This window comes from Quercus suber, unplaced genomic scaffold (assembly GCF_002906115.3).
Source record: "Quercus suber isolate HL8 unplaced genomic scaffold, Cork oak 2.0 scaffold_176, whole genome shotgun sequence".
Lineage (NCBI taxonomy): Eukaryota > Viridiplantae > Streptophyta > Magnoliopsida > Fagales > Fagaceae > Quercus > Quercus suber.
The window spans coordinates 372,444-393,650 of NW_027069636.1; the positions used below are offsets into that span (position 1 = coordinate 372,444).

General features: G+C 38.8%; 3 protein-coding genes across 3 annotated transcripts; 1 reads left to right on the forward strand and 2 right to left on the reverse strand.

Annotated features, from left to right (window-relative positions):
- Positions 1-5,609: 5,609 nt before the first annotated feature.
- Positions 5,610-6,683, reverse strand: LOC136069543 (uncharacterized). Its single transcript, XM_065778217.1, has one exon. The coding sequence runs from the start codon at positions 6,681-6,683 to the stop codon at positions 5,610-5,612; it is 1,074 nt and encodes a 357-aa protein (XP_065634289.1).
- A 4,554-nt stretch (positions 6,684-11,237) lies between these two features.
- Positions 11,238-17,583, forward strand: LOC112012096 (uncharacterized). Its single transcript, XM_024044468.2, has 9 exons — positions 11,238-11,622; positions 13,307-13,393; positions 13,508-13,951; positions 14,353-14,488; positions 14,725-14,887; positions 16,003-16,131; positions 16,433-16,627; positions 17,140-17,262; positions 17,399-17,583. The coding sequence occupies exons 1-9, from the start codon at positions 11,436-11,438 to the stop codon at positions 17,504-17,506; spliced, it is 1,572 nt and encodes a 523-aa protein (XP_023900236.1). The 5' UTR covers positions 11,238-11,435; the 3' UTR covers positions 17,507-17,583.
- A 683-nt stretch (positions 17,584-18,266) lies between these two features.
- LOC112012094 (LRR receptor-like serine/threonine-protein kinase SIK1) lies at positions 18,267-20,830 on the reverse strand. Its single transcript, XM_024044466.2, is given in 9 exon segments — positions 18,267-19,131; positions 19,134-19,166; positions 19,169-19,297; positions 19,300-19,405; positions 19,407-19,523; positions 19,525-19,742; positions 19,745-20,296; positions 20,299-20,401; positions 20,404-20,830. Coding segments are annotated over 9 exon segments (1,932 nt in total). The 5' UTR covers positions 20,479-20,830; the 3' UTR covers positions 18,267-18,532.
- Positions 20,831-21,207: the final 377 nt, after the last annotated feature.

The window sequence follows — 21,207 nt, forward strand, 5'->3', positions numbered from 1 at the left end:
GTACTCTGGCTTCTAAAAGACCGAGGTTGTCGGAGAAGGAGAAGGAAAAAAGTGTTTCTCGTCCATCTACCCTATGGACTGACGAGAGGCTGGCCGTGGAGAGGGCCCATGAAGTGGTGACCGCTGCAGACCTGAAGGTCTTGTCAGGTGTTCCTTTTAATGACGTGGCGGCTCGCCACGTCCACAAGCTTGTACAGGTTAGCTTGTTTATGTCCTTTCCTCTCTTCGTTCTCTTCTTCGCTTTATTTCATTTATTGATGATTTTGAATTTTCCTTTTCAGGGACTGGGTGAAAGCATGCACATTGCTTCTGAATATCTCACCTAAGAGACGAAGGTAGCATCTTTGACGTCCAGGATGGAGACTTTAGAAGCGGAGAACTCCACACTACGGAAGAATCTTATTGATTCTATGGGCGAGTCTGCTTCTTTGAAGGAAAATTTGAAAGAACTGGGTGACGAGCTTAGGGTGGAGCGTCAATTGACGCAAGAGAAGGATGAGCAGCTTATAAGTACCAGGGAGTCATTGAAGACGATAGCGGCGCGGTCAGTTGAAGCATTCCAGACAACCGACGAGTATAGCACCGTCTTGTTCAGCTGGTACTTCAAAGGATTTGAGCTCTTGAGGAGGTACCTGCTGAAGCATCCTACTGGGGTGGACATGGAGAAGTTGGACCTGGAGGAGATAGATCAGGAAATGGCTGCTGACGAGGCTGGCCAATCTTCTGCCATTGTGCCCTTTGTTCGTGAAGATGCCCCCGTTGATGACGCTCCAGCTGGTGACGATGCTGCCAACGCCTGACCCTGACACTTGTGAAGATTTTTGTTGTGAAAATTCACTTTTTTTTTTTTTTTTTGGTGCCCATTGTGTTTGCGGGCTGATCCTTTGAACAATTTGTCGTCCATCTTATTTTGATAACTATATTGGCAACCCAGTGTTTATGGGTTTCGTGTGAAAACAATGATAATTGCCCTTGGTTTGGGGATTTTAACTGCGCTTGTCACATGCTTACTTAAATTTGTCACCTGTTTACTTGGATTTCATGAATGCCCATGTGTTTAATGAGTTTTGTTTGGCTTCACCTGCTGTGTTTAGTGAAAGTTTCTTGCTCCAATTTTCCCTCTTTCTCGTCAGTAGCTATGCTATTGCAACTTGAATTCTTTAGGTTCAGGCAAATGAGTTGCGCGCTCAATTCGTTGTGACGTTACCGCCGGTTTGATTGACTTCGTCGGTAACTAACATCCGTCGGCGCGGACTCTTGTTACTTAGCCTCTTTTTCGTCCTTTCAAGGTTTTCCAGTCGTCAGTAGTGTACATCCGTCAGTGCGGAATCTGACTACTTAGCCAATTTTTTGGTTTTTCAATGACATAGATTATTGTCGTCGGTAGTTTACATCCGTCAATGCGGAATCTTACTACTTAGCCAATTTTTGGCTTTTCAATGACATAGATTTTTGTCGTCAGTAGTTTACATCCGTCAATGCGGAATCTTACTACTTAGCCAATTTTTTGGCTTTGCAATGACATAGATTTTTGTTGTCAGTAGTTTACATCCGTCAGTGCGGAATCTTACTACTTAGCCAATTTTTTGGCTTTCGTTAAATTCTTTGAGGGAGCCTGTTTGAACACAAATATTGACTGAGTAATCTGTTTATTGAGAGTTATTGACGAATATGTCTTTAGATTACATCTACTGATGGTATTTCTTCAAATGTTCAATGTTCCACGGCCTTGGGAGCCTTTGTCCGTCTAAGGTTTCCAGATGGTAGCTGCCTTGTCTGGAGTAGTGGATGACTTTGTATGGAGTCCGTCTAAGGTTTCCAGATGGTAGCTGCCTTGTCTGGAGTAGTGGATGACTTTGTATGGTCCTTCCCAAGTAGGGCCGAGCTTTCCTTGAGTTGGGTCTTTGGTTGTCTGGGTTACTTTGTGCAGGACGAGGTCTCCTATGTCGAGTCGTCTAAGCTTCACCCTTCTGTTGTAGTATTCTGTCATTTTCTTTTGGTATTCCGTCATTCTGCTGAGGGCTTTGTCTCGTACTTCGTCAAGGCAATCTAGATTAACTCGCAATAAATCGTCATTCTCTTCTTCGTTGAACACTTCCCGTCGGGTGCTAGTTACTCCGACTTCGACAGGGATCACTGCTTCTGTATCATATGTAAGCCTGAAGGGGGTTTCTCCCGTTGGGGTTCTGACCGTGGTTCTGTAGGCCCACAGGACGTTGGGCAGTTCTTCTGGCCAGGCACCCTTCGCATCGTCCAGCTTGGTTTTTATGATCTTGAGCAGTGTGCGGTTCGTCACTTCCGTCTGTCCATTCGCTTGTGGGTGGCCCGGTGATGAAAACTGGTTCTTGATGCCTAGGCCTGAGCAGAAGTCTCTGAAACCTTGGCAATCGAACTATCGTCCGTTGTCTGATATGATCGTCCTCGGAATCCCGAATCTGCAGATTATATTTTTCCAGACGAAACCCTGGATTCTGGTCTTGGTGATGGTCGCCAATGCCTCTGCTTCAACCCATTTAGTAAAATAATCAATAGCAACTAGTAAGAATCTTACCTGACCTTTGCCTTGGGGCAGGAGGCCAACAATGTCGATTCCCCATTGTGCAAACGGCCATGGAGATGTTATCGTCGTCAGCTTTTCTGATGGCAGGTTTTGAACATTCCCGAACCTCTGACATTTGTCACATTTTTTGACGAACTTTGATGCGTCATCTTGCATGGTTGGCCAGAAGTATCCTGTTCGCATAATCTTTCTCACCAAGGATCTCGGTCCTGCATGGTCCCCGCAAATTCCTTCATGCACCTCCCTCAGGATGTATTCCGCCTCTCCTTCGTCAACACACCTCAAGTAAGGCATGGAGAAACCTCTCTTGTATAAGGCGTCATTGAGAATCGTGAATCTGGCGGTTCTCTTCTTGATCTTCCTAGCTTCATCTGTGTCCTGGGGCAAGCGTCCATCCTGGAGAAAGGACATGATGGGCGTCATCCAGCTGCTTTCGCCCCGGACTGCGAATGTTAAAATTTCTTCTATGCTGGGGTTTCTCTGCGTCTCCATCATTAGGTTTGTCTTCGACTCTGCTCCGTCCGACGAGGCTATTTTTGAAACGTCGTCTGCGGCCCTATTCTGGCTTCTCGGAATTTGGATGAACTCCACTTTTTCAAATTCTTTTGCCAAGTGGTTCGTCAATTTGAGGTATTTCTGCATTCGTTTTTCTTTTGCTTCGTATTCCCCTTTGACCTGCCCAATTACTAGCTTTGAGTCGTTCTGGACCAGCAGGTTCTTGGCCCCAAGCTCTTTCCCTAGCCTCAGGCCCGTCAGGATTCCTTCGCATTCAGCCTCGTTATTAGTGGTAGGGAATTTTAGCTGAACTCCATACCTCAATACTTCTCCGTTGGGGGTAGTTATGACTACCCCTACTCCCCCTCTCTTTTGGGCTGACGAGCCGTCAGTCTGTATTATCCATATCTCGTCTTCGCTGGCATGGTTGAACTCGTCTGGATAAGTATACTCGGCGATGAAGTCTGCCAATGCTTGTGCTTTAATGGCCGTCTTGGGATGGTATTCCACGTCGAACTGGCTGAGTTCAATCGCCCATTGGATCATCCTCCCCGCCGCTTCGGGCTTGCTCATATACTTTTTGATGGGTTGGTCCGTCATCACTAAGATTGGGTTTGCCTGGAAGTATTGTCTGAGCTTGCGCGAGGCTACAATCAAGGCGAATGTGATTTTCTCGATCTTCGGGTACCTGAACTCAGCTCCCTGGAAGGCTTGGCTGACGTAGTAAACTGGGAGCTGTTTCCTATCCTCTTCTCGTATCAAGGCTTCACTGACTGCTGTAGATGACACTGCTAAATACAAATACAAGTTTTCACCTTCCTTTGACGAGCTTAGGAGTGGCGGGTTGCTGAGGTAAAGTTTGAGCTCTTGGAATGCTGCTTCGCATTCGTCAGTCCATTCGAAAGCCTGTTTCAAGGTCTTAAAGAAAGGCAAGCATTTGTCCGTCGCTCTAGAAACGAACCTGTTGAGTGCGGCAATCCGGCCCGTGAGTTTCTGGACCTCATTGACGGTCTTAGGTGATGCCATGTTGATTATCGCCTGTACCTTCTCAGGATTTGCTTCTATTCCTCTTTGGGACACCATGAATCCCAGGAATTTTCCTGAGGCAACACCAAAAACGCATTTACCAGGGTTCAGCTTCATCTGGTATTGTTTGAGTGTTTTGAACGTCTCCCTCAGATCGTCCAGATGTGCAAGCTCTTCTTTGCTTTTGACGAGCATATCGTCAACGTACACTTCCATGTTCCTGCCTATCTGCTTGACGAACATTTTATTACCAATCTCTGGTAAGTTACTCCAGCGTTTTTCAGTCCAAACGGCATTACATTGTAACAGTAGAGCCCTTGACTCGTAATGAATGCGGTTTTCTCCTGGTCCTCGTCAGCCATTTTTATCTGGTTGTACCTCGAGAACGCATCCATGAACGTCAATAACTTGTGCCCAGCTTTAGAGTCTACGAGCTGGTCTATCCTTGGAAGAGGAAAGCTGTCCTGCGGGCAGGCCTTGTTTAGGTCCGTGAAATCCACACACATCCTCCATTTCCCATTGGCTTTCTTTACTAGGACGACATTTGCAAGCTAATCTGGATAATATACTTCTCTGATGAAGCCTGCCGCCAACAGTTTACTCACTTCGTCAGCGACAGCTTGGTCTCTCTCGGGTGCAAAGGTTCTTCGTCTCTGCTTGATGGGCTTCCTTCCTGGGTCCACCATCAACCTGTGTTGGATGATTTCAGGAGATATGGCTAGCATGTCGTCATGGCTCTAGGCAAAGACGTCCAAGTTCTCCCGAAGAAATTGTATGAGCTTTGCTCTCATCTCAGGACTTAGGGTCGTCCCTATTCTGGTTGTTTTTGTTGCTTCCCCTTCGATCAGCTCCACTGTTTCCAGCGCTTCTGTTTTTTGTTCCTCTTTTTCTTCTATCGTCCACGTGTGGTTTTCCTTGGCTGCAAATACAGCTTGGTAATACTCCCGAGCTAGAATTTGGTCTCCTTTAACTTCGCCGATACCATTTTCTGTTGGGAATTTTACCTTCAGGCAGTAGGTGGATGTGGACGCTTTCCACTTGTTGAGCGCTGGCCTCCCAATGATGACGTTATATGACGAAGGACAATCTACAACCAGGAAGTCCATATGACGAGTCAATTGCCTCGGGTTTGTCCTTACTGTTACAGCCAGCGTCACTATGCCTTTGGGGTATACTCTGTCGCCGCTGAAGCTGACGAGAGGGGAGTCAAACGGACGCAGTCTTCCTGGGTCAAGTCTCAATTGCTGGAATGCGGGAAAGTAGATGATGTCAGCAGAACTGCCGTTGTCCACGAGGACCCTTTTTGTGTTGAACCCTTCTATAGTAAGCATGACGACCAAAGGGTCATTATGAGGCTGTTTCACTCCTCGAGCATCGTTCTCGTTAAAGGTTATATCTTGATCAGTTCGTCTGTGCTTTGGTGGGGGCTCCATGTGGACGCTATTCACCTGTCGTTGGTGTGCCTTCTTAAGTAACTTGAATGAACCCCCTGTGATAGGCCCCCCCGAGATCGTCTGTATTTCCCCGATCACATTTTGGGGAGGTTGGGACTAACGACTCCCGCTCTTGGACGAGGACTCATGTTGGCCTTTGTTTTCACCTCGGAATTTGCTGTATTCTCCTTCTTTATAAACTTCTGCAACTTCCCTTTTCGTATCAATTCCTCTATTTGCTCTTTGAGATCCCTACAGTCTTCAGTGTAATGGCCATGATCTTTGTGGAATCGACAATACTTACTCCTGTCACGGACGCTAGGGGACGAATGTAATGGTCGTGGCCATTTGAGGTAATGTTCATCTTGAATCTGTGTCAAAATTTTGTCAACAGGCATAACAAGAGGGGTGAATTTTACCGTCCGTGAACTTTTATCATCTTTCCTTCTGACTCCGTCATTATTACGACGATCTGAACGATCTCGTTTTTGTCCTCTACGATCGTCTTCCCGTTTTCCTTTGTCCTCCGTTCTACCCTCGTCCCTGATAGCAGCCAACGCGTCCTCGGCGTTCATGTATTTCTGCGCTTTAAGAAGCATTTCAGCCATTGTCTTTGGGGGGTTCTTCGCGAGCGAACTGACGAGCTCCCTAGACTTCAGTCCTGCCTTGAAAGTTGTCAACTGCACCATATCGTCAGCCTCGTCCACCTCCAGTGTCTCCCTGGTAAAGCGCTTCACATACGACCTCAATGTCTCCTTCTCTCCCTGCCTGATGGTGAGCAGGTGATCCGCGGTTCTCTTTGGTCGTTGTCCTCCAATAAAATGTCGCAGGAAAGCATTGCTCAGCTGCTCGAATGTGTCGATGGACGACCTTGGCAATTTCGTGAACCATTCCCGGGCAGCCCCCTTGAGTGTCGTTGGGAATGAACGACATAGTATTTCGTCTGGGGGTTGCTGAAGCCCCAGGGTCGTTTTGAAAGTATTCAGGTGATCTTGGGGGTCCTTCAGCCCATCAAAGGGCTCGAGCTGAGGTAGCCGAAACTTTGAGGGCACTGGACAGTCGAGGACTGCCGTTGTGAATGGCGAATCCGTCGCTCGAACCAGCCGATCCACGCTCCGCTCTGTTTTTTCTTTGATGGCATTCCTTAGTTCGTCTATCTCCCTCCTCATCTCCCGAAGAATGTCCAAATTTTGCTCGGCGAGAGTATTTGGCCCTCGATGGTCACTTCTTCTGCAACTATCCCCTTCACCTTCCTAATTTCCTTTCGAACGATTTTCCTCCTGCTGAAGTCGTAGCCTCATTTCTTGGTTTTGCTTAGTAAGTTCTTCAACTGTGGCTGTAAGGGCCTGGACTTGTTGAGCTAGGGCAGCGGAATCTTGATTGGACTCCATCCTGAAATGAACAAGAGTAGGAAACTACTATTTCGAGTTTGAACACGAAAAATGTCGTTTCCCACAGACGGCGCCAAACTGATAGAGTGCAAACTCGTCAGTCGAAGTAAGTGCTTCCAGATGGAGCCAAGCCCTCGTCTCTATGAATATAGAAGTGGGAAGGTAGCCCTCTTAGAATGATCACCGGTGTGGTGCCTGCCACAAAGCCTCCGATGTCAAAGTCAGTATAAGAAGTTCTCTAAGAAATAGGCAATGTAATTAGAAAGAATTAAAAAGATCTTTTAGTAGTTTTTTTGTGTCTATGTACCTGGTCCTTGGCAATGCGGGAGACTTATATAGGCTCTCATGGCCTCTAGCCGTTGGGGTAGTTATGGAGGTCTTAATGCTCCTTTTGGTAACGCCTGGGGCCCTTTAATGTGCCTTCACTGTCCCTCAACGGTTTGTACAGTTGTCCCTGTAACCGTTTTGGGTTTGATTGCCTGCATTGAATAGCCTGGATATCTTCGTCAGTAAAGCAGATAATTGACTACCCTAACCAGAGCTTGTATTCGTCAGTATTGATGGGATCATCCGGACGTATACGAACTCGACATACTCGTCAATTAATAATGTTAAATAGTAGTACGGTTTGGCCTATTTGGGACTAGTTTGAGATCACATCCGCATGATAATTATGTATCATCTTGTTGAGTAACACTATTTGTGCATTGGTCGATACTCAAGCAAGACCTTCTCAAATAAAGAGTGAATGACGCAGGCCGAGCACTCAAGAGGTAGAGTCATTGTACATTATTGGGCAAAGTAATTTAGAAGCATGTACCCTCAATTGGCCTTAAGGAATGGTACATTAGTAGGACCTCTCCAAATTAATTTTTAGGGAATTGGTTACCAACCCCCAATCATAAACCCTATAATTACCTATAATTACCCATTATCACATGAATAAAATTACATTTTTTTCCCCTTCAACCACTGCTACACTATTATTTTTCTAGAATCTCTTCACTTTCTTTAACCTTCGAAGTGTCTCTGATCAATCCCACTTGTTGTTGGTTTGAAGCCTAGGAATAGGTTGTTTCACCTGATGAATTTCTCTACTCAACTCACCACCCGCTTTAGTCAAAGTTCTTGGCATGGTTCATTTTTTTAGAAATTCTCCCTTAGAAATTTTCATATCATATTTATTATATTTAAATTATGAGGATAAAAAATTTCTAAGGTAATTTTACTATGCATTTCTAAAAAATTAAACATTTATTTATAGTTATAAGAATGGTTCTATCTTGCCATGCACACACGCCATCGACATTTAAACAAATATGCATTAACACTATTTATTACCTTAAGTATTGCGCAAGTTCTCAACTCAATTGGTATCTATTAAAAATAGTAATGATACTATCGAATTTTAAGATTGAGCTATAATTGATTTGTAGTTTGAGAATGAACATAGACGTTTCTTTCAATTCCTTTTTTATTCCTCAACATGACCAATACATTGTCTTATCATTATTTCATTCCCAAAACTCTCTTTACCCTCCACCGAACAATTGAATGGTCTTCATTACTCCACACGCGGCACAAAATTTTTGACTTATTCGGTTCACAACATTGTAAGTTTCTTTCAAACACACACAACTTATTAGTGGGAATCAAACAAGAAAAAAAGAAGTCATTTTGGGAATATTATTATTAGTAAATCATTTACTATAATGCTAAAAATACACATCCACACACAAATAAGGAATAAGTTAATAAATATATATAGCAAAAACACAAGCTGCACGAACTTTCATTTCCTTTACGTTTTTTGGGTTAAAGTGACACGTTTTTATTTTTTATTTTTTATTATTTTTATTTTTTATGGGTAGTTGAGTTGTTTGGAATAATATCTATTTAGAAGAGAACTCCCCTGAGTGTTGACAAATATTCTCAGTTACCAACCATTGAAAAAAAAAGCAGCATTTAGGTAAAGCCCACTTCACGCAAGCTCGGTTTCATTATTATTCATATACTTACAAATTTGATAACATAATTGTTTTTATTGAAGTGACTGGTTTATAGCACAAAAATTGGTAGTAATTATTGTTAAAATAATTTTAATTCAATAAGAATTTATATAAAAATTATATATGTTGTGAATATTTTTATGTCTTAATGAATAGAATACTATTTTATTGACTAGAAATGCCTGTACAAAATACAATAATACCAGCGAACACCTAAACACAACATAGTATTCAAACTACTTTTCAACTAAGTCATTACTCATTGGACGACCCATACAAAATTACAAACCAGTGCATAAGAGTAACGTCACAAACCCACCAATATACTTTACTTTGGTTTCATACCTTCCTAGACAGAGTTCTCTCCAAACAAACTATTCAAACTCCCATTTTATATTCTTATTAAATGTAAATTTTGATAAATCCATCAATAGATTATATATTTTTTTTATTATATCCTCTACACTTGTAAAATTTTAAGAAAATAAAAAAAATTAGTAACTATGTTATTAGTCAAATATTTAAATTTTAAGTTTTTGCAATCTTAAATTATGTATAAAAAATACATTTTTGGATCAAATAGTATTTGTGTGATGTCCCAATTTAATTGACTATGTGTGTTATGTTGGTGTGTGATGAGTTTTACATCGGATATTTACTGGGTAGATTTGGGTTTTAGTCTCAATTATAATTAGTCTTTTTTAAGAATAACACAAATGTAGCTAGTGTTTCTCCTTAGGTCGTTACAGTAATTAACATCCAATTTGAACCTATTTTATATTGATTTTTTTTAATAAGAAAATTGTAACTTTATTAAGATAAAGATAAAAACACTACATTATGACTCAATGTTGACTCAATTAGAATAAAATTTAACATCTATATATGTTTTTGGATTTAGATTTTCTAGATTTTTTAGGGTATTTTACCAATAAATTTCTTTAAATCCTAACAATTTTTTTATGATTTAAGAGTTTAGATTATGCTATGTTAGCATTCCACTAATAATATTCTAAAGAAAATAATTAAGATTATTATTAGTGAGTAGCCAAAAAAGATTATTGTTAGTGAATGTTGATATGACAAAATCTAAACCATTAAATCATTAAAAAATGATTAAGATTTAAAAAAATCTATTTGATAGAGTAGTCTAAAAAATTTAGAGGATTTGAATCCATTATGAAGATAAAGAAAATCCAATTCAATGATTAAAATTTCAAAATACATTTCCACGATAAATTCTCAAGGTGTGAATATTTTTAATCAAATTTTATCCCTCCTAAAATTTCATTTTCCTTTTTAAAGTTTTTTTTCTCTAATATATATATTTTTTGGTTGTAAAATATAAAACCTTGTAATCAGTAAAAATGACAACAACAAGTTGGCCGACCTCTAATAAATGGCCTAGCTAGGGACAGCTTTTTTGCCCTGACAAAAAATTTTGGACTGGTTATACAAACATAGAATCATCATAGATAATGAAAAATTGAAAAAAGATATACATTATAGTTTATACAAAACACAAACATACACACATTACGTCAAAAAACTGTAGTAACATCTATAGCATCAGCAGCAACAACAACAACGTCAGGTCGGTCGTACTGTAGTAGTTGCTAGCTAGTTAGTAGCAGTATATAGAAATAGACTAATGGTACAACACTATGAACGAAGCACGTCCACGAAACTCAGTCCCCAACACACACACACACGTTTGCTTAACCATTTCTGCGCCTACGTGGCATATTCATTTCACTCCCTGTGGGTCCCACCTCCCACTATTGGCAAATGCCTATTGCTAAATAGTAAAAAGGGCAATTCTATGCCTTTTTAATTGCCCCTTTTTACGCTGCCACCAACAACCAAAAAAAAAAGAAAAAAAAAAGATTGCCATTGCTCGTTACCGCACTATAAAAAAAAAACAACAACAATTTCTATGCATTTTTTCATACGGAGAAAATCTAGCACTATAACATTTTATGCCACAATTTACTTTAAGGTGATAAATTGTAAGTGATGAAAAAAAAATGATTAACAGGTATGATAGGCAGACTATGAGTAATTGAGAAAAAAGAACGATAGATAATGGCAAAAAAATAATAATTTTAGAACTTATTCTTTCCATAACGGTTGAGTTTATAAATTGTCGTGATGTAAAAATAATGGATATAGAATTTGTTCTTTTCATTTTTACTTGTTTTTATCTAGATATATTTTTGATATTATCCTTTTGATTTATTTACCAATAATGACATGCCAACTGAGTGAAAGGTTTTTTTTTAAAACTTCAAAGATAAAAATATAACATTTGGTTTTTTCTTTTGAGAACCCAACGATAAAAGGAAGAGAATTTCACAAGCGGTAGCTTAAAGCTTAAACTCTCTCTTTCTCCCACTTCAATTTACTATCTTCCTCTTTCTTCTTGTTTATCTCTCTCTCTCTCTAGAATTGTTTATATCTTTGTGTTGAAGATAATGGTGGTGGTTGCAGATTGATCTGAGAGAGAGAGAGAAAGAGAGACATGGGGGCGTGTGTTTCCGCGCCTGAAGGGTGTGTTGGTGGGAGATTGAATAAGAGGAAGAACGGAAAAAGGAGGAGAGTAAGAGGACTCAAACAAAAGGTCTCTTCTCGTTTATCTGAGGGATCACTGGACAGGGTTGATAGGTCTGCACCATCTGATAGATCCTATACCAACCCCACTCTCCAAGGTTTCATCTTTCTTTCTCTTTTTTTTTGTTTTTGGTTTTTTTTTTCTTCTCTAGAATGGTCTTTGGTATAAGTTGTGGAATAACATGAGGAGCAGGTGGTGTTTTTAATTATTATTATTTTGATAAATTTAAGATTTTTATTTTTGGGTTTGTGTTTTTTGTGTGGATTTGTAGGTTGGTTATGTTGTTGGACATTTTTTTTGTTGGTTTTGTTTTATGGTTTGGATTATAGAAGGTGGGTTTTGGATTGCCAAGAGTACAGCTTTTGGAAATTATGTGAGTCTGCTAATCTGTTATAGCATGAATGTACACTTGTTTTATGTGAGAGAAAAAAAAAAGTGGTATTTCTTTACAAAAGTGACTCAATTATTGAGTTCTGTGATGATAGGATGCTGGGGTGAAGTACACGTAAATTATTAGTTGGTTTTCTTCTGTTTTGAGCTTTTACGCAAAGAAAGATATTTCTTTATGTGGGGTTTTGATCTATATATTACAAGAATAATCTTGGTTACCTCAAGTTATCTGCAAATTTCTTTACATGCAACTTTGTTGGTAAGCTCAGAAAGTTGAGGATAAGTTTGAGTTGCTTTTTGTTAACATTGGTAGTTGAATAGAATGTGGTTGATTAAGAGGGGGATAGATTATATTTTTTGAATTGATCAGTGATCCAGATGGAAATTTTATGAATTTGATTGTTCTTGACAGTTGGAGGAGATAAGTCACTTTGTCCTTGATTCTTAGTTTACTGGGAGATTAGCATACTGATTTTTAGCAATCTAATTGACCTCAATAGGGGACTTTGAGAGTCCATTTCTAGGTGAATTGATGTGATCATAGGAAATTGTCTTTTGCAGATATAATAATTGTGAAAGCCCTCCATGTATAACCATATTGCATTTGGTTTGAGTTGTCTCAGTGCTAGTTAATGTGCCAAGAACCTGAAATGGTATTTTGCAAGGTTTAGAAACAAGACAGCCTTACAATTTGATATTGTTGTGAGAGATGGCTTCTGCAACTGGATTTTTAGGTCTGAAGTTCAATGTGATTGGATCAAAAAGCAATATGGTTTGCCTGTCTAAGAGACTGTGCATTGAAGTTTTTGAAATGCTAACAATAGTTCTGGTCAAGTGGCAAATGAACTTTTGATATTGGGCATGTCTATAGGATAGCCATAGGAGTGACTGTCCTATTAACTGAATATCACAGAGCTTCCTAATTATGGAAAGAAAGCTGTCATTGGAGGTTTGCTTAGTAAACAGCTAAGAATATAAATTTGTTTTTCACTGACAATGTAACACGAGGTGTATAATCTAGAAAGGTGGACCTTCTCAAGGATTTAAGATTGGTGTTGCTTGAAGTGATTAGGTTTTCACAGATAAAGACCTGGAACATTAGGGGAACTTGCGAGAAATATGCAGTGTATAAAGCTCATTGACTTCTCCAATAAATCTGCTTTATCAGTCGCATTGAAGATATTGGAGCATAATCTTGCTTGTTATTCTTCTACTTTCTTTGTTCCGAAACTTTTGCCATTTTTTGAACATATGATGAATTAGGAGCCAAAATTTCCCTGAAATACTAGTCTAGCTTTGGCTAACCATGTAATTAAGCATTGAATTCTCAAATTATGTGTCACTGCGATTTTCTTATATCATTCCTCTGATTCTGTTCAATATGATGACAGGATCAGGACAAGTTGAAGAGGCATGGTTTGATTCAGCTGCAATTCTGGAGTCTGACTGTGATGACGATTACCAAAGTGTTGCCGAAGGTATGATTTTGTAGATACTTAGACTCAAATACATATGAAGATTATTTTTTCCTTCGCTTTCTGATAGAAGAGATATGTTTATATTTGACTTATGCACACCAATGATATCTGCAGATGTGTTATCTCTGAACGGCTTTGAAGTTGCATCCGTATCAAGTATTCCATCTCTGAGAGATGCCAATCATTGGGACCATAATCTCAATAACCACCATACTTATTCCACCAATCATATGCAGAAACCGGGGGATTTGTCAACAGGGAATTCTGCACTCGACTCTGTTAATGAGGTTTCTAGATGTGATGGACCTTCAAATGAAACAAACCATCCTGTGTACCTTGATGAAGTCTCCTCGTCTGTGGATGGAAGTCCTGGCAAGGAGCAAGGAATATTAGATAACTGTGGGATTCTTCCAAGCAACTGCTTACCCTGTCTTGCATCCACTGTTCCTTCAGTTGATAAGAGAAGATCATTAAGTTCTAGTCCGCCAAGTTCGAGAAAAAAGGCTTCCTTAAAGCTTTCCTTCAAATGGAAAGATGGAAATGTGAATGGCCCTCTATGTGAGTATTGAGATTGTCAAATTTTGACACATTAGTTTCTTATGGATACAAACATAAATGGACTTCATAGAAAATCCAGCTTTACATTGGGAGAATACAAGTAGAATTTAAATAGAGTGCAGTTTATCAATTTTGGTTTAGCATGTTTGTTCTACTAGATTGATGTGCGGTCATTCCAGATCCTTCTTCCTCCAAATAAGTCATATTGATATTAATGGTGGTAATTTACACACACACAAACACACACACACACACACTCACACTCACTCACACGTGTATATTGTGGTGCTCAGTAGTAGTATAATTATGTGGCGTATACACAAGTAAATGCTTTCAGAGAGAAATATAAAACATGTGTAAGTTGAATAAGTTTAATTAATTATTTCTTTGTATGATTACAGTTTCCTCGAAGATGCTTCTGGAAAGGCCACTAGCAGGTTCCCAAGTACCTTTTTGTCCAATAGATAAGAAAATGCTTGATTGTTGGTCACATATTGAGCCAAGTACTTTCAAAGTTCGAGCTGTAAATTATTTTAGGTAAGACTGTGAGAACACAGTGCTCAGTTGTTTTATATATGCATAATTACATGGCATATACGCAAGTAAATGTATACATATTAAACTAGCAATTGTACAAATGCAAGTATGCTCTTACACTTAAAGTTTACAAATCCCCACAATGAGACATCATGTAAACGTAGTTGGATCTCTTATAAATAGAGTTGTCGCAATGCTAAACTATTTATTGTGGAAATCGGTCTTTTGTGTGACAGGGACAAGAGGAAGGAGTTTGCTTCTAATTATGCTGCATATTATCCCTTTGGTGTTGATGTATTCTTATCTCAGAGGAAAATAACTCATATAGCTCGTTTTGTGGAACTCCCCTCTGTTAATTCTTCTGCAAACCTCCCACCTCTTCTCATTGTAAATGTCCAGGTATACCTATTTTCTTCTTTTGATCGCTCTCCATGTCGTATGAACATGCTGGTAAGTGTTTGTATTTGTCATTTGTCTTTTTAGTAGTTAGAGGGTGGAGATTAGGTTAAAAATTCTAAGTATCTTGACTCCTGTTGTTGTGTATGATATCCAATGTCTTTGCTGGCAGCCCAGCTAGTGTTTTCAAGAATAAAAGTTGTTTTATTTGGGAATTGTGGTCAAAAAATTGAGAAATGTAAGAATTTTGAATTTGTGAAATATATTTTACCATCACAGGGTAAACTTTTTCCCCTTGAACATGATTCGAGCCTAAAACCTATCTAGTCATCCCTGTAAGATGAGGCAAGACCCATAAACCACTATGGAAAATATATCTTGCTTGCTTTATTAGATTTTGTCCCACCTCTTGAGAGCTTGAATTTTTATACTTCAGGTGCCAAAGTTGCAACTTCTTTCATTGTCCCCCTCCCTTCTTTTTGATAAGCAAATTCTTTCATCATTATCCTATTTGTGATTGATTGGTGAGGGTCATTAATGCAGATACCTCGAGTTCATAATGAAATTAAATTGTGCTTGCATTCTACTAGTTATAAACTAACAATTTAATTTGGCAAAGCCCTAATCCTTTTATTTGGGCCTGGCATAAAAGCCATTCTAGTCTCCTAAAGAGCTGTGCTGAGTCCTCCTCTCTCTCTGTGTTTTCTTTTACTCTTGAAAGACAGGAAGGCAGTTTTTTTCTTTAACTTTCTGATTCTCCCTCCCTTGTCCTTCTTGTGCCTTTAAATTGAGCCTATGCTCTAATTCTCATTGGGAAAAATTAATGGTTTTTATTGCTTACAAGCAAACCATATTTGACTGTCTCTCAATCTTTATTTATTTATATTTTCTAAACTTTTGAATTTTGTTTGTTATCATCACGTCTCAACATGCTCAAATGTGTTTTTCTCATTTATGTATTTCATGTTTCTTGGCTGGTTAGCTAGCATTTCAAATTAAGGACCCATAAAGCATATTTTCTTCATAAACTTTACCTAGGTATTTTTCTTGAGGCTTATAGAATTTTCCTTTTTTTTTTTTTTTTTTCCCTGTACATTCTGATACTGGCCTTTCTACAGGTTCCGTTGTACCCTACCACAATTTTTCAGGGTGAAACTGATGGAGAAGGAATGAGTTTCGTATTGTACTTTAAGCTTAATGAAAGTTACGCTAAGGAGCTTCCATCCAATTTTCAAGAAAATATCAGAGTAAGAAGGAGCATTTGTAACTTTGCATTCTAGTCTGGTTTCTTCTTATAATTATAAGATAAGCTCTTTGATTTTCACATCAATGCACTCTAGTTATAACTTAATGTTCTCATTTTTCACATCATAATCTGTTTAATAAAAGGCACATTGCAATTTTCCTATGGTGCCTATCTGTCTGACAACATATCTTCCCTGTTTTGTGTTTGATATTATTTTAAAAAATTAAAAGGGAAAGCGAAGTAATCAATTCTTTCTGATTATCTATGTTTCCATTGTTTCACATCCGTGCTTTTTGCAACAGAGGTTAATGCACGATGAAGTTGAAAAAGTGAAAGGGTTTCCTGTTGATTCAATTGTACCCTTTCGGGAAAGGTTGAAGATATTGGGCCGTGTTGCAAATGTGGAAGATCTTCATTTGAGTGCGCCAGAGCGGAAGCTTATGCAGGCTTACAATGAAAAACCTGTTCTTTCACGTCCTCAACATGAGTTTTACTCGGTAAGTTTGCATCCAACCAACTATATTGTTTAATAGTGAGTTCATTCTAATTTAATTCTCTTTTAAATGAATGGTTTTTTTTCTCTTTTAAAAAGGTTTGAGTTTATCTTAAAAAGGTTTCAGAATTCAATATCTTTACATTTTTTTACTTACTGATACAATCGTTTTTAACGACTCTACAATGTCGGTGTGGCAATGATGTTGCCATCTATTTCATGATCTTGCATATAATAGGTCCGCATCATGACAAGATATTTATAGCAAGCAAATTCAGTTGTAGATTTCATGGAACATACTTTAGTGTTGAAAAAGACATCCTTTAGTGTTGAAAAAATCCATTGTGTTTACATAACAATTAATGAGTCAAATGTGCGAGTGCATGTGTGTTTTACACAATGTCTTAATTTATTCTATTTGTTTTATGTTGCAATGTTTTCTTCAAAATCTATTTGAGCAACCAAACGACATTGGATTACAAAAGATTACCTCTACATTTCCCTTCTTGGTTACAGGGAGAAAATTACTTCGAGATTGATTTGGATATGCACAGATTCAGTTATATCTCTAGGAAAGGGTTTGAAGCATTCCTAGACAGACTAAAGATCTGCAACTTGGACGTTGGCCTCACTATTCAGGCAATTTTTTTTTTCTCTATAATGAAATTTGTCTCCCCTGTAAAATATTTTCTTTTTATAATACATTATTCTAGTTTTGCTTTTGGCTTTCTGAGTGCTGTGCTAATCTCTGCCTTATCCGTGGATTCTAAAACAGGGAAACAAGGCTGAAGAGTTGCCAGAGCAGATCTTATGTTGTATACGACTAAACGGAATTGACTACATGAATTACAGGCAACTGGGGAATAATCAGGAGCCCCTTTGAAATTATTACAATTACTAAAACAATGTAAGGCTTAAAGGTTAAAATTAATAAAGGCTAATTTTAGAGAAATTCTCTTATATTGTGTGTACATGTATAAACTCTCGTACTCTTTAATAATTAAAGATGCTGACAGTGAATCGCAGCATGAGTGGAAGCAAGTACTGCTCCAATTGGGGTTGAGAAAATGACAAGATTCGCATAATATGTTCAGGTCATGTGCAATGGAGATTGAGTAATGCACTTGTGAGAAAGAGTTAGAGTTGAGGGAGTAAAAAAGAGGTAGTTGGTAGTCTAAAATAACGTGTAGAACTGGTGAAACAGGATATGTTGAGTATGGTGTTAGATAGGAAAGAATCTTGAGTAGACTGTTGGTCAAAAGTGTATATGCTCACTCCATACAATTTCGTAAATGGGAAAGAAGCACTCAGATTCCTATCTTGGCACTTGAAGCAGGGGGAATTTAATATTTAAGTGCTAAATTACTTGTCTTTCCTGATGCACTGCGATGCATATAACTTGGTACATTAATCCTGTGCCCTTGGCCTTCTACTGAAGGACCAAAAGTTCCAAATATATTTTTAAAATGAAGAGTATATATATAGACTCAATTTTTGAAACAATCATATATTAACTCAAAACCTCGGTAGCATCCGTAGCAGATGTTCTAAAAATTATGCCATTTTACCATACTAAAGGCCTACTTTATTATTTTACCACATCATTTTACAACATTCTATTTATCAGATGTTTTATAATTCAATTCTATACATTAAAATAATATTTACTATACATTAAAATAATATTTATTACAACACACCAACTCACCAACAGCCACAGAGAGATGACAGAGAAAGGAATAAAAAAAGAAAAAAAAATTTGCCACACTGTTCTGTACTGTGGCAAATTTGCCACGGTACTGTTCAATGTTGCAAAAGATATAACATTTCCCACATCTGCTAATGGGCTCAATTTGGGTTTGGTGTGGGATATGTGCCAAATATTTAGCATTTGGCACATATCCCACATCTACTGTGGGTGCTCACAAGGAGTAAGAGGCTTCCCACATAAACCTTTGTTCCCAGAGTAGGAGCTCTCAGGAAAGTTAATTAGAGGTTCTCCCACAGGGATTTCCCCCTCCAGTAGATTATCTGATAAGTCCAATTCCTTGAGATTTCTCAGCTCCAAAAACTCAATTGGTATTTTACCAGTGAAGTTGTTTTTCTGCAGCTTCAGTGTTTCTAACAAGCTCACATTTGCTAGAGCCTCTGGCAAGTTGAAGCTTAACTCATTGTAGCTCAAATCCAAACTTTGCATAGATATCATTCTTGCTATAGTTATTGGTATTCTGCCTTCCAAGAAGTTGTGTGATAAATTAAGAAACTGAATCCCACATTGTGCTCCCATACCAATTTCTTCAATTCCTCCTGAGAAGCTGTTATCAGAAAGATCAATGCACGTTAGTGATCCATCAGGAAAGCTTTTTCCTATCTCGAAAATCTGATTTATGGGGCCTGTTAACTTATTTGAGTGGAGATCAAGCACNAAGCACACCCAATTTTGCAAACTTGTAACTGTGTCAGGAATATTTGACACGAGTGAATTCGCAGAAAGATTTAACAAGTAAGCTGAGTGAGGCTTCCAAGCCATGCTGGAATGCTTCACTGAGATTGTTAGCTGATAAGTCCAGTTCCTGTATCGGACTCGGAGTTGTTTGCAAGAACTCTGGAATTTTGCCTTGGATTCCACATCCCGCCAAGAAGATCCTGGAAAGAGATGGCAGTTCTGCAGCCACTGTGGTATAGTGGAGAGTTCTAAACTGTTGAATGAAAGATCAAGCGTTTGAAGATTTTGGAGTAATGACATCTCATGAGGCAATGGTCCTTGAATCAAATTATGAGAAAATACTCAAGAGAATAAGCTGAGAAAGTTGACCAATTGATGTTGGTATTTGGCCAGATAACCTGTTGCCACCAAGATATAGCTCTGTCAAAGCTACTGAGTTCCCAAAACTGGAAGGGAACTGCTCCACTAAGGTTATTATTTGCTAGAGAAACTCTTTGGAGGGAGACCAAATATCCAAAGCTGGGTGGTATCTTTCCACTCAGACTGTTATTATGCAGTCTTAGAAAAGCAAGAGAAGGCAATTGGCCAAAACTTGATGGAAATGGGATTTCTCCCTCAAGATAGTTGGTGTCCAAGTACATAACTGAAATGGAGGTTAAATTAGTTAATGACTGGGAATCTTCCCCCTTAAGGAATTGTTTGAAAGATCAAGCTCTTTCAAAACCTGCAACTGATCAATTCTATCTGGAATTTGACCAGTCAGATAATTACTGTGAAGATCTAAATGTATCAAATTTGTCAAGTTTGTAAAGGAATCAGGTATAGGACCGGAAAATTGGTTTGAATATAAAAGCAGCATTTTCAGATTCTCTAGCCTTCCAAGGCTTGGAGGGAGTGACCCAGATAATCTATTTTCGTGCAGTAGAAGCTCTTCAAGTTTTGACAGCTTACCAATGCTTTCTGGTACACCACCAGTTAGATTATTGCCATAGAGATTGAGCTTTCGGAGATTCGGGAGGTGGTCACCAATCGATGATGGGATGTTTCCAGCAAGACCAATAAGTCCACCAAGATCAATGACTTCAAGGGAAGTGAGGAGTGTTATCAAAGGAGATAACTGGCCATTCATCTGGGACTGAAAAAAGAATTCATCAGAGGAAATGAGTCCCGGAAGATAAATTTCTGTTACCCTGCCGGTTCTGTTATCACAGACAATGCCTTCCCATTGCAGCAGCTATGACCAACCCACTTCGGTAGCCGGCCAGACGAGTCAATCTGAATTCCAGCCTTGAAGCTGGTTAGACCCCTCAGATCATTGAGGCTGCATCCTTCACTCCAATGCTTATGTTTCCCTCTACAAATGTTATGATACTGAACACAAACACAAACCATAGCAGCTGAGAAGACATTTCTGTCTAAACAGATGGGTTCATCTGATTACTATCGGAGTTGAGAAATGAGTTGGATTTGGAAGATTTTAGAAAGTTGGCAATCAGTTAGGGAGGACTAAATATAATGGAGAATTAGTTTATAGGAACTAGCAAAGAAAAGAGAGCAATAGTTGTCAAAAGATCTCTATGCTTTTTCTTATTTGTCTTCTCTTTCCTTTACAGATTGTATTACTGAAAAGCATGCTCGTGTTTGAATCATATTGTCCTTGGTTAGTCGTGGTTTTTCTTTTTGGGGGGGCCAGAAATCCTTGGTTGTGGTTAAAGAAGTCATAAAGATCAATGAATAGCACTAGCAGTCTAGCACATTCGAGTATACGCTCCTCCTCAAATAGTTTCAAAATGATTAAAGTAATCCTTGGCTCTTGCATTGTTCAAAGGATCCAAATCATTTTTTCTATGTAGCTTAGATGGTGATGCAGCACGCGCCCTATAACTTTGTTATTTGTAAAACTCAAAGTCATGTTCACTGACTCTGACAGCATACCAGTTCATGAAAAGCAAAATGCAACATAAAAATCACGTATTCACATGGAGATCTGATACTATAGTTGATAGGGTGCAAGTATAGTGTAGCTGAGCTCATTAGATTATTCTCCCTTAAAAGGAATCTTGACAAACTTCCACGTTCCTATGATACTGCCAAGGTATTGATGTACTTATAAAACCTCCATGCTCAAACATCAGAGG

Excerpts from the sequence above, each read along its gene's own strand:
- LOC136069543 (XM_065778217.1), bottom strand. The coding sequence starts at position 6,683 with ATGAGGAGGGAGATAGACGAACTAAGGAATGCCATCAAAGAAAAAACA.
- LOC112012096 (XM_024044468.2), top strand. The coding sequence starts at position 11,436 with ATGGGGGCGTGTGTTTCCGCGCCTGAAGGGTGTGTTGGTGGGAGATTG. Across the intron at positions 13,394-13,507 it reads TTACCAAAGTGTTGCCGAAG|ATGTGTTATCTCTGAACGGC; the intron begins GTATGATTTTGT and ends TGATATCTGCAG. Across the intron at positions 13,952-14,352 it reads AAATGTGAATGGCCCTCTAT|TTTCCTCGAAGATGCTTCTG; the intron begins GTGAGTATTGAG and ends GTATGATTACAG.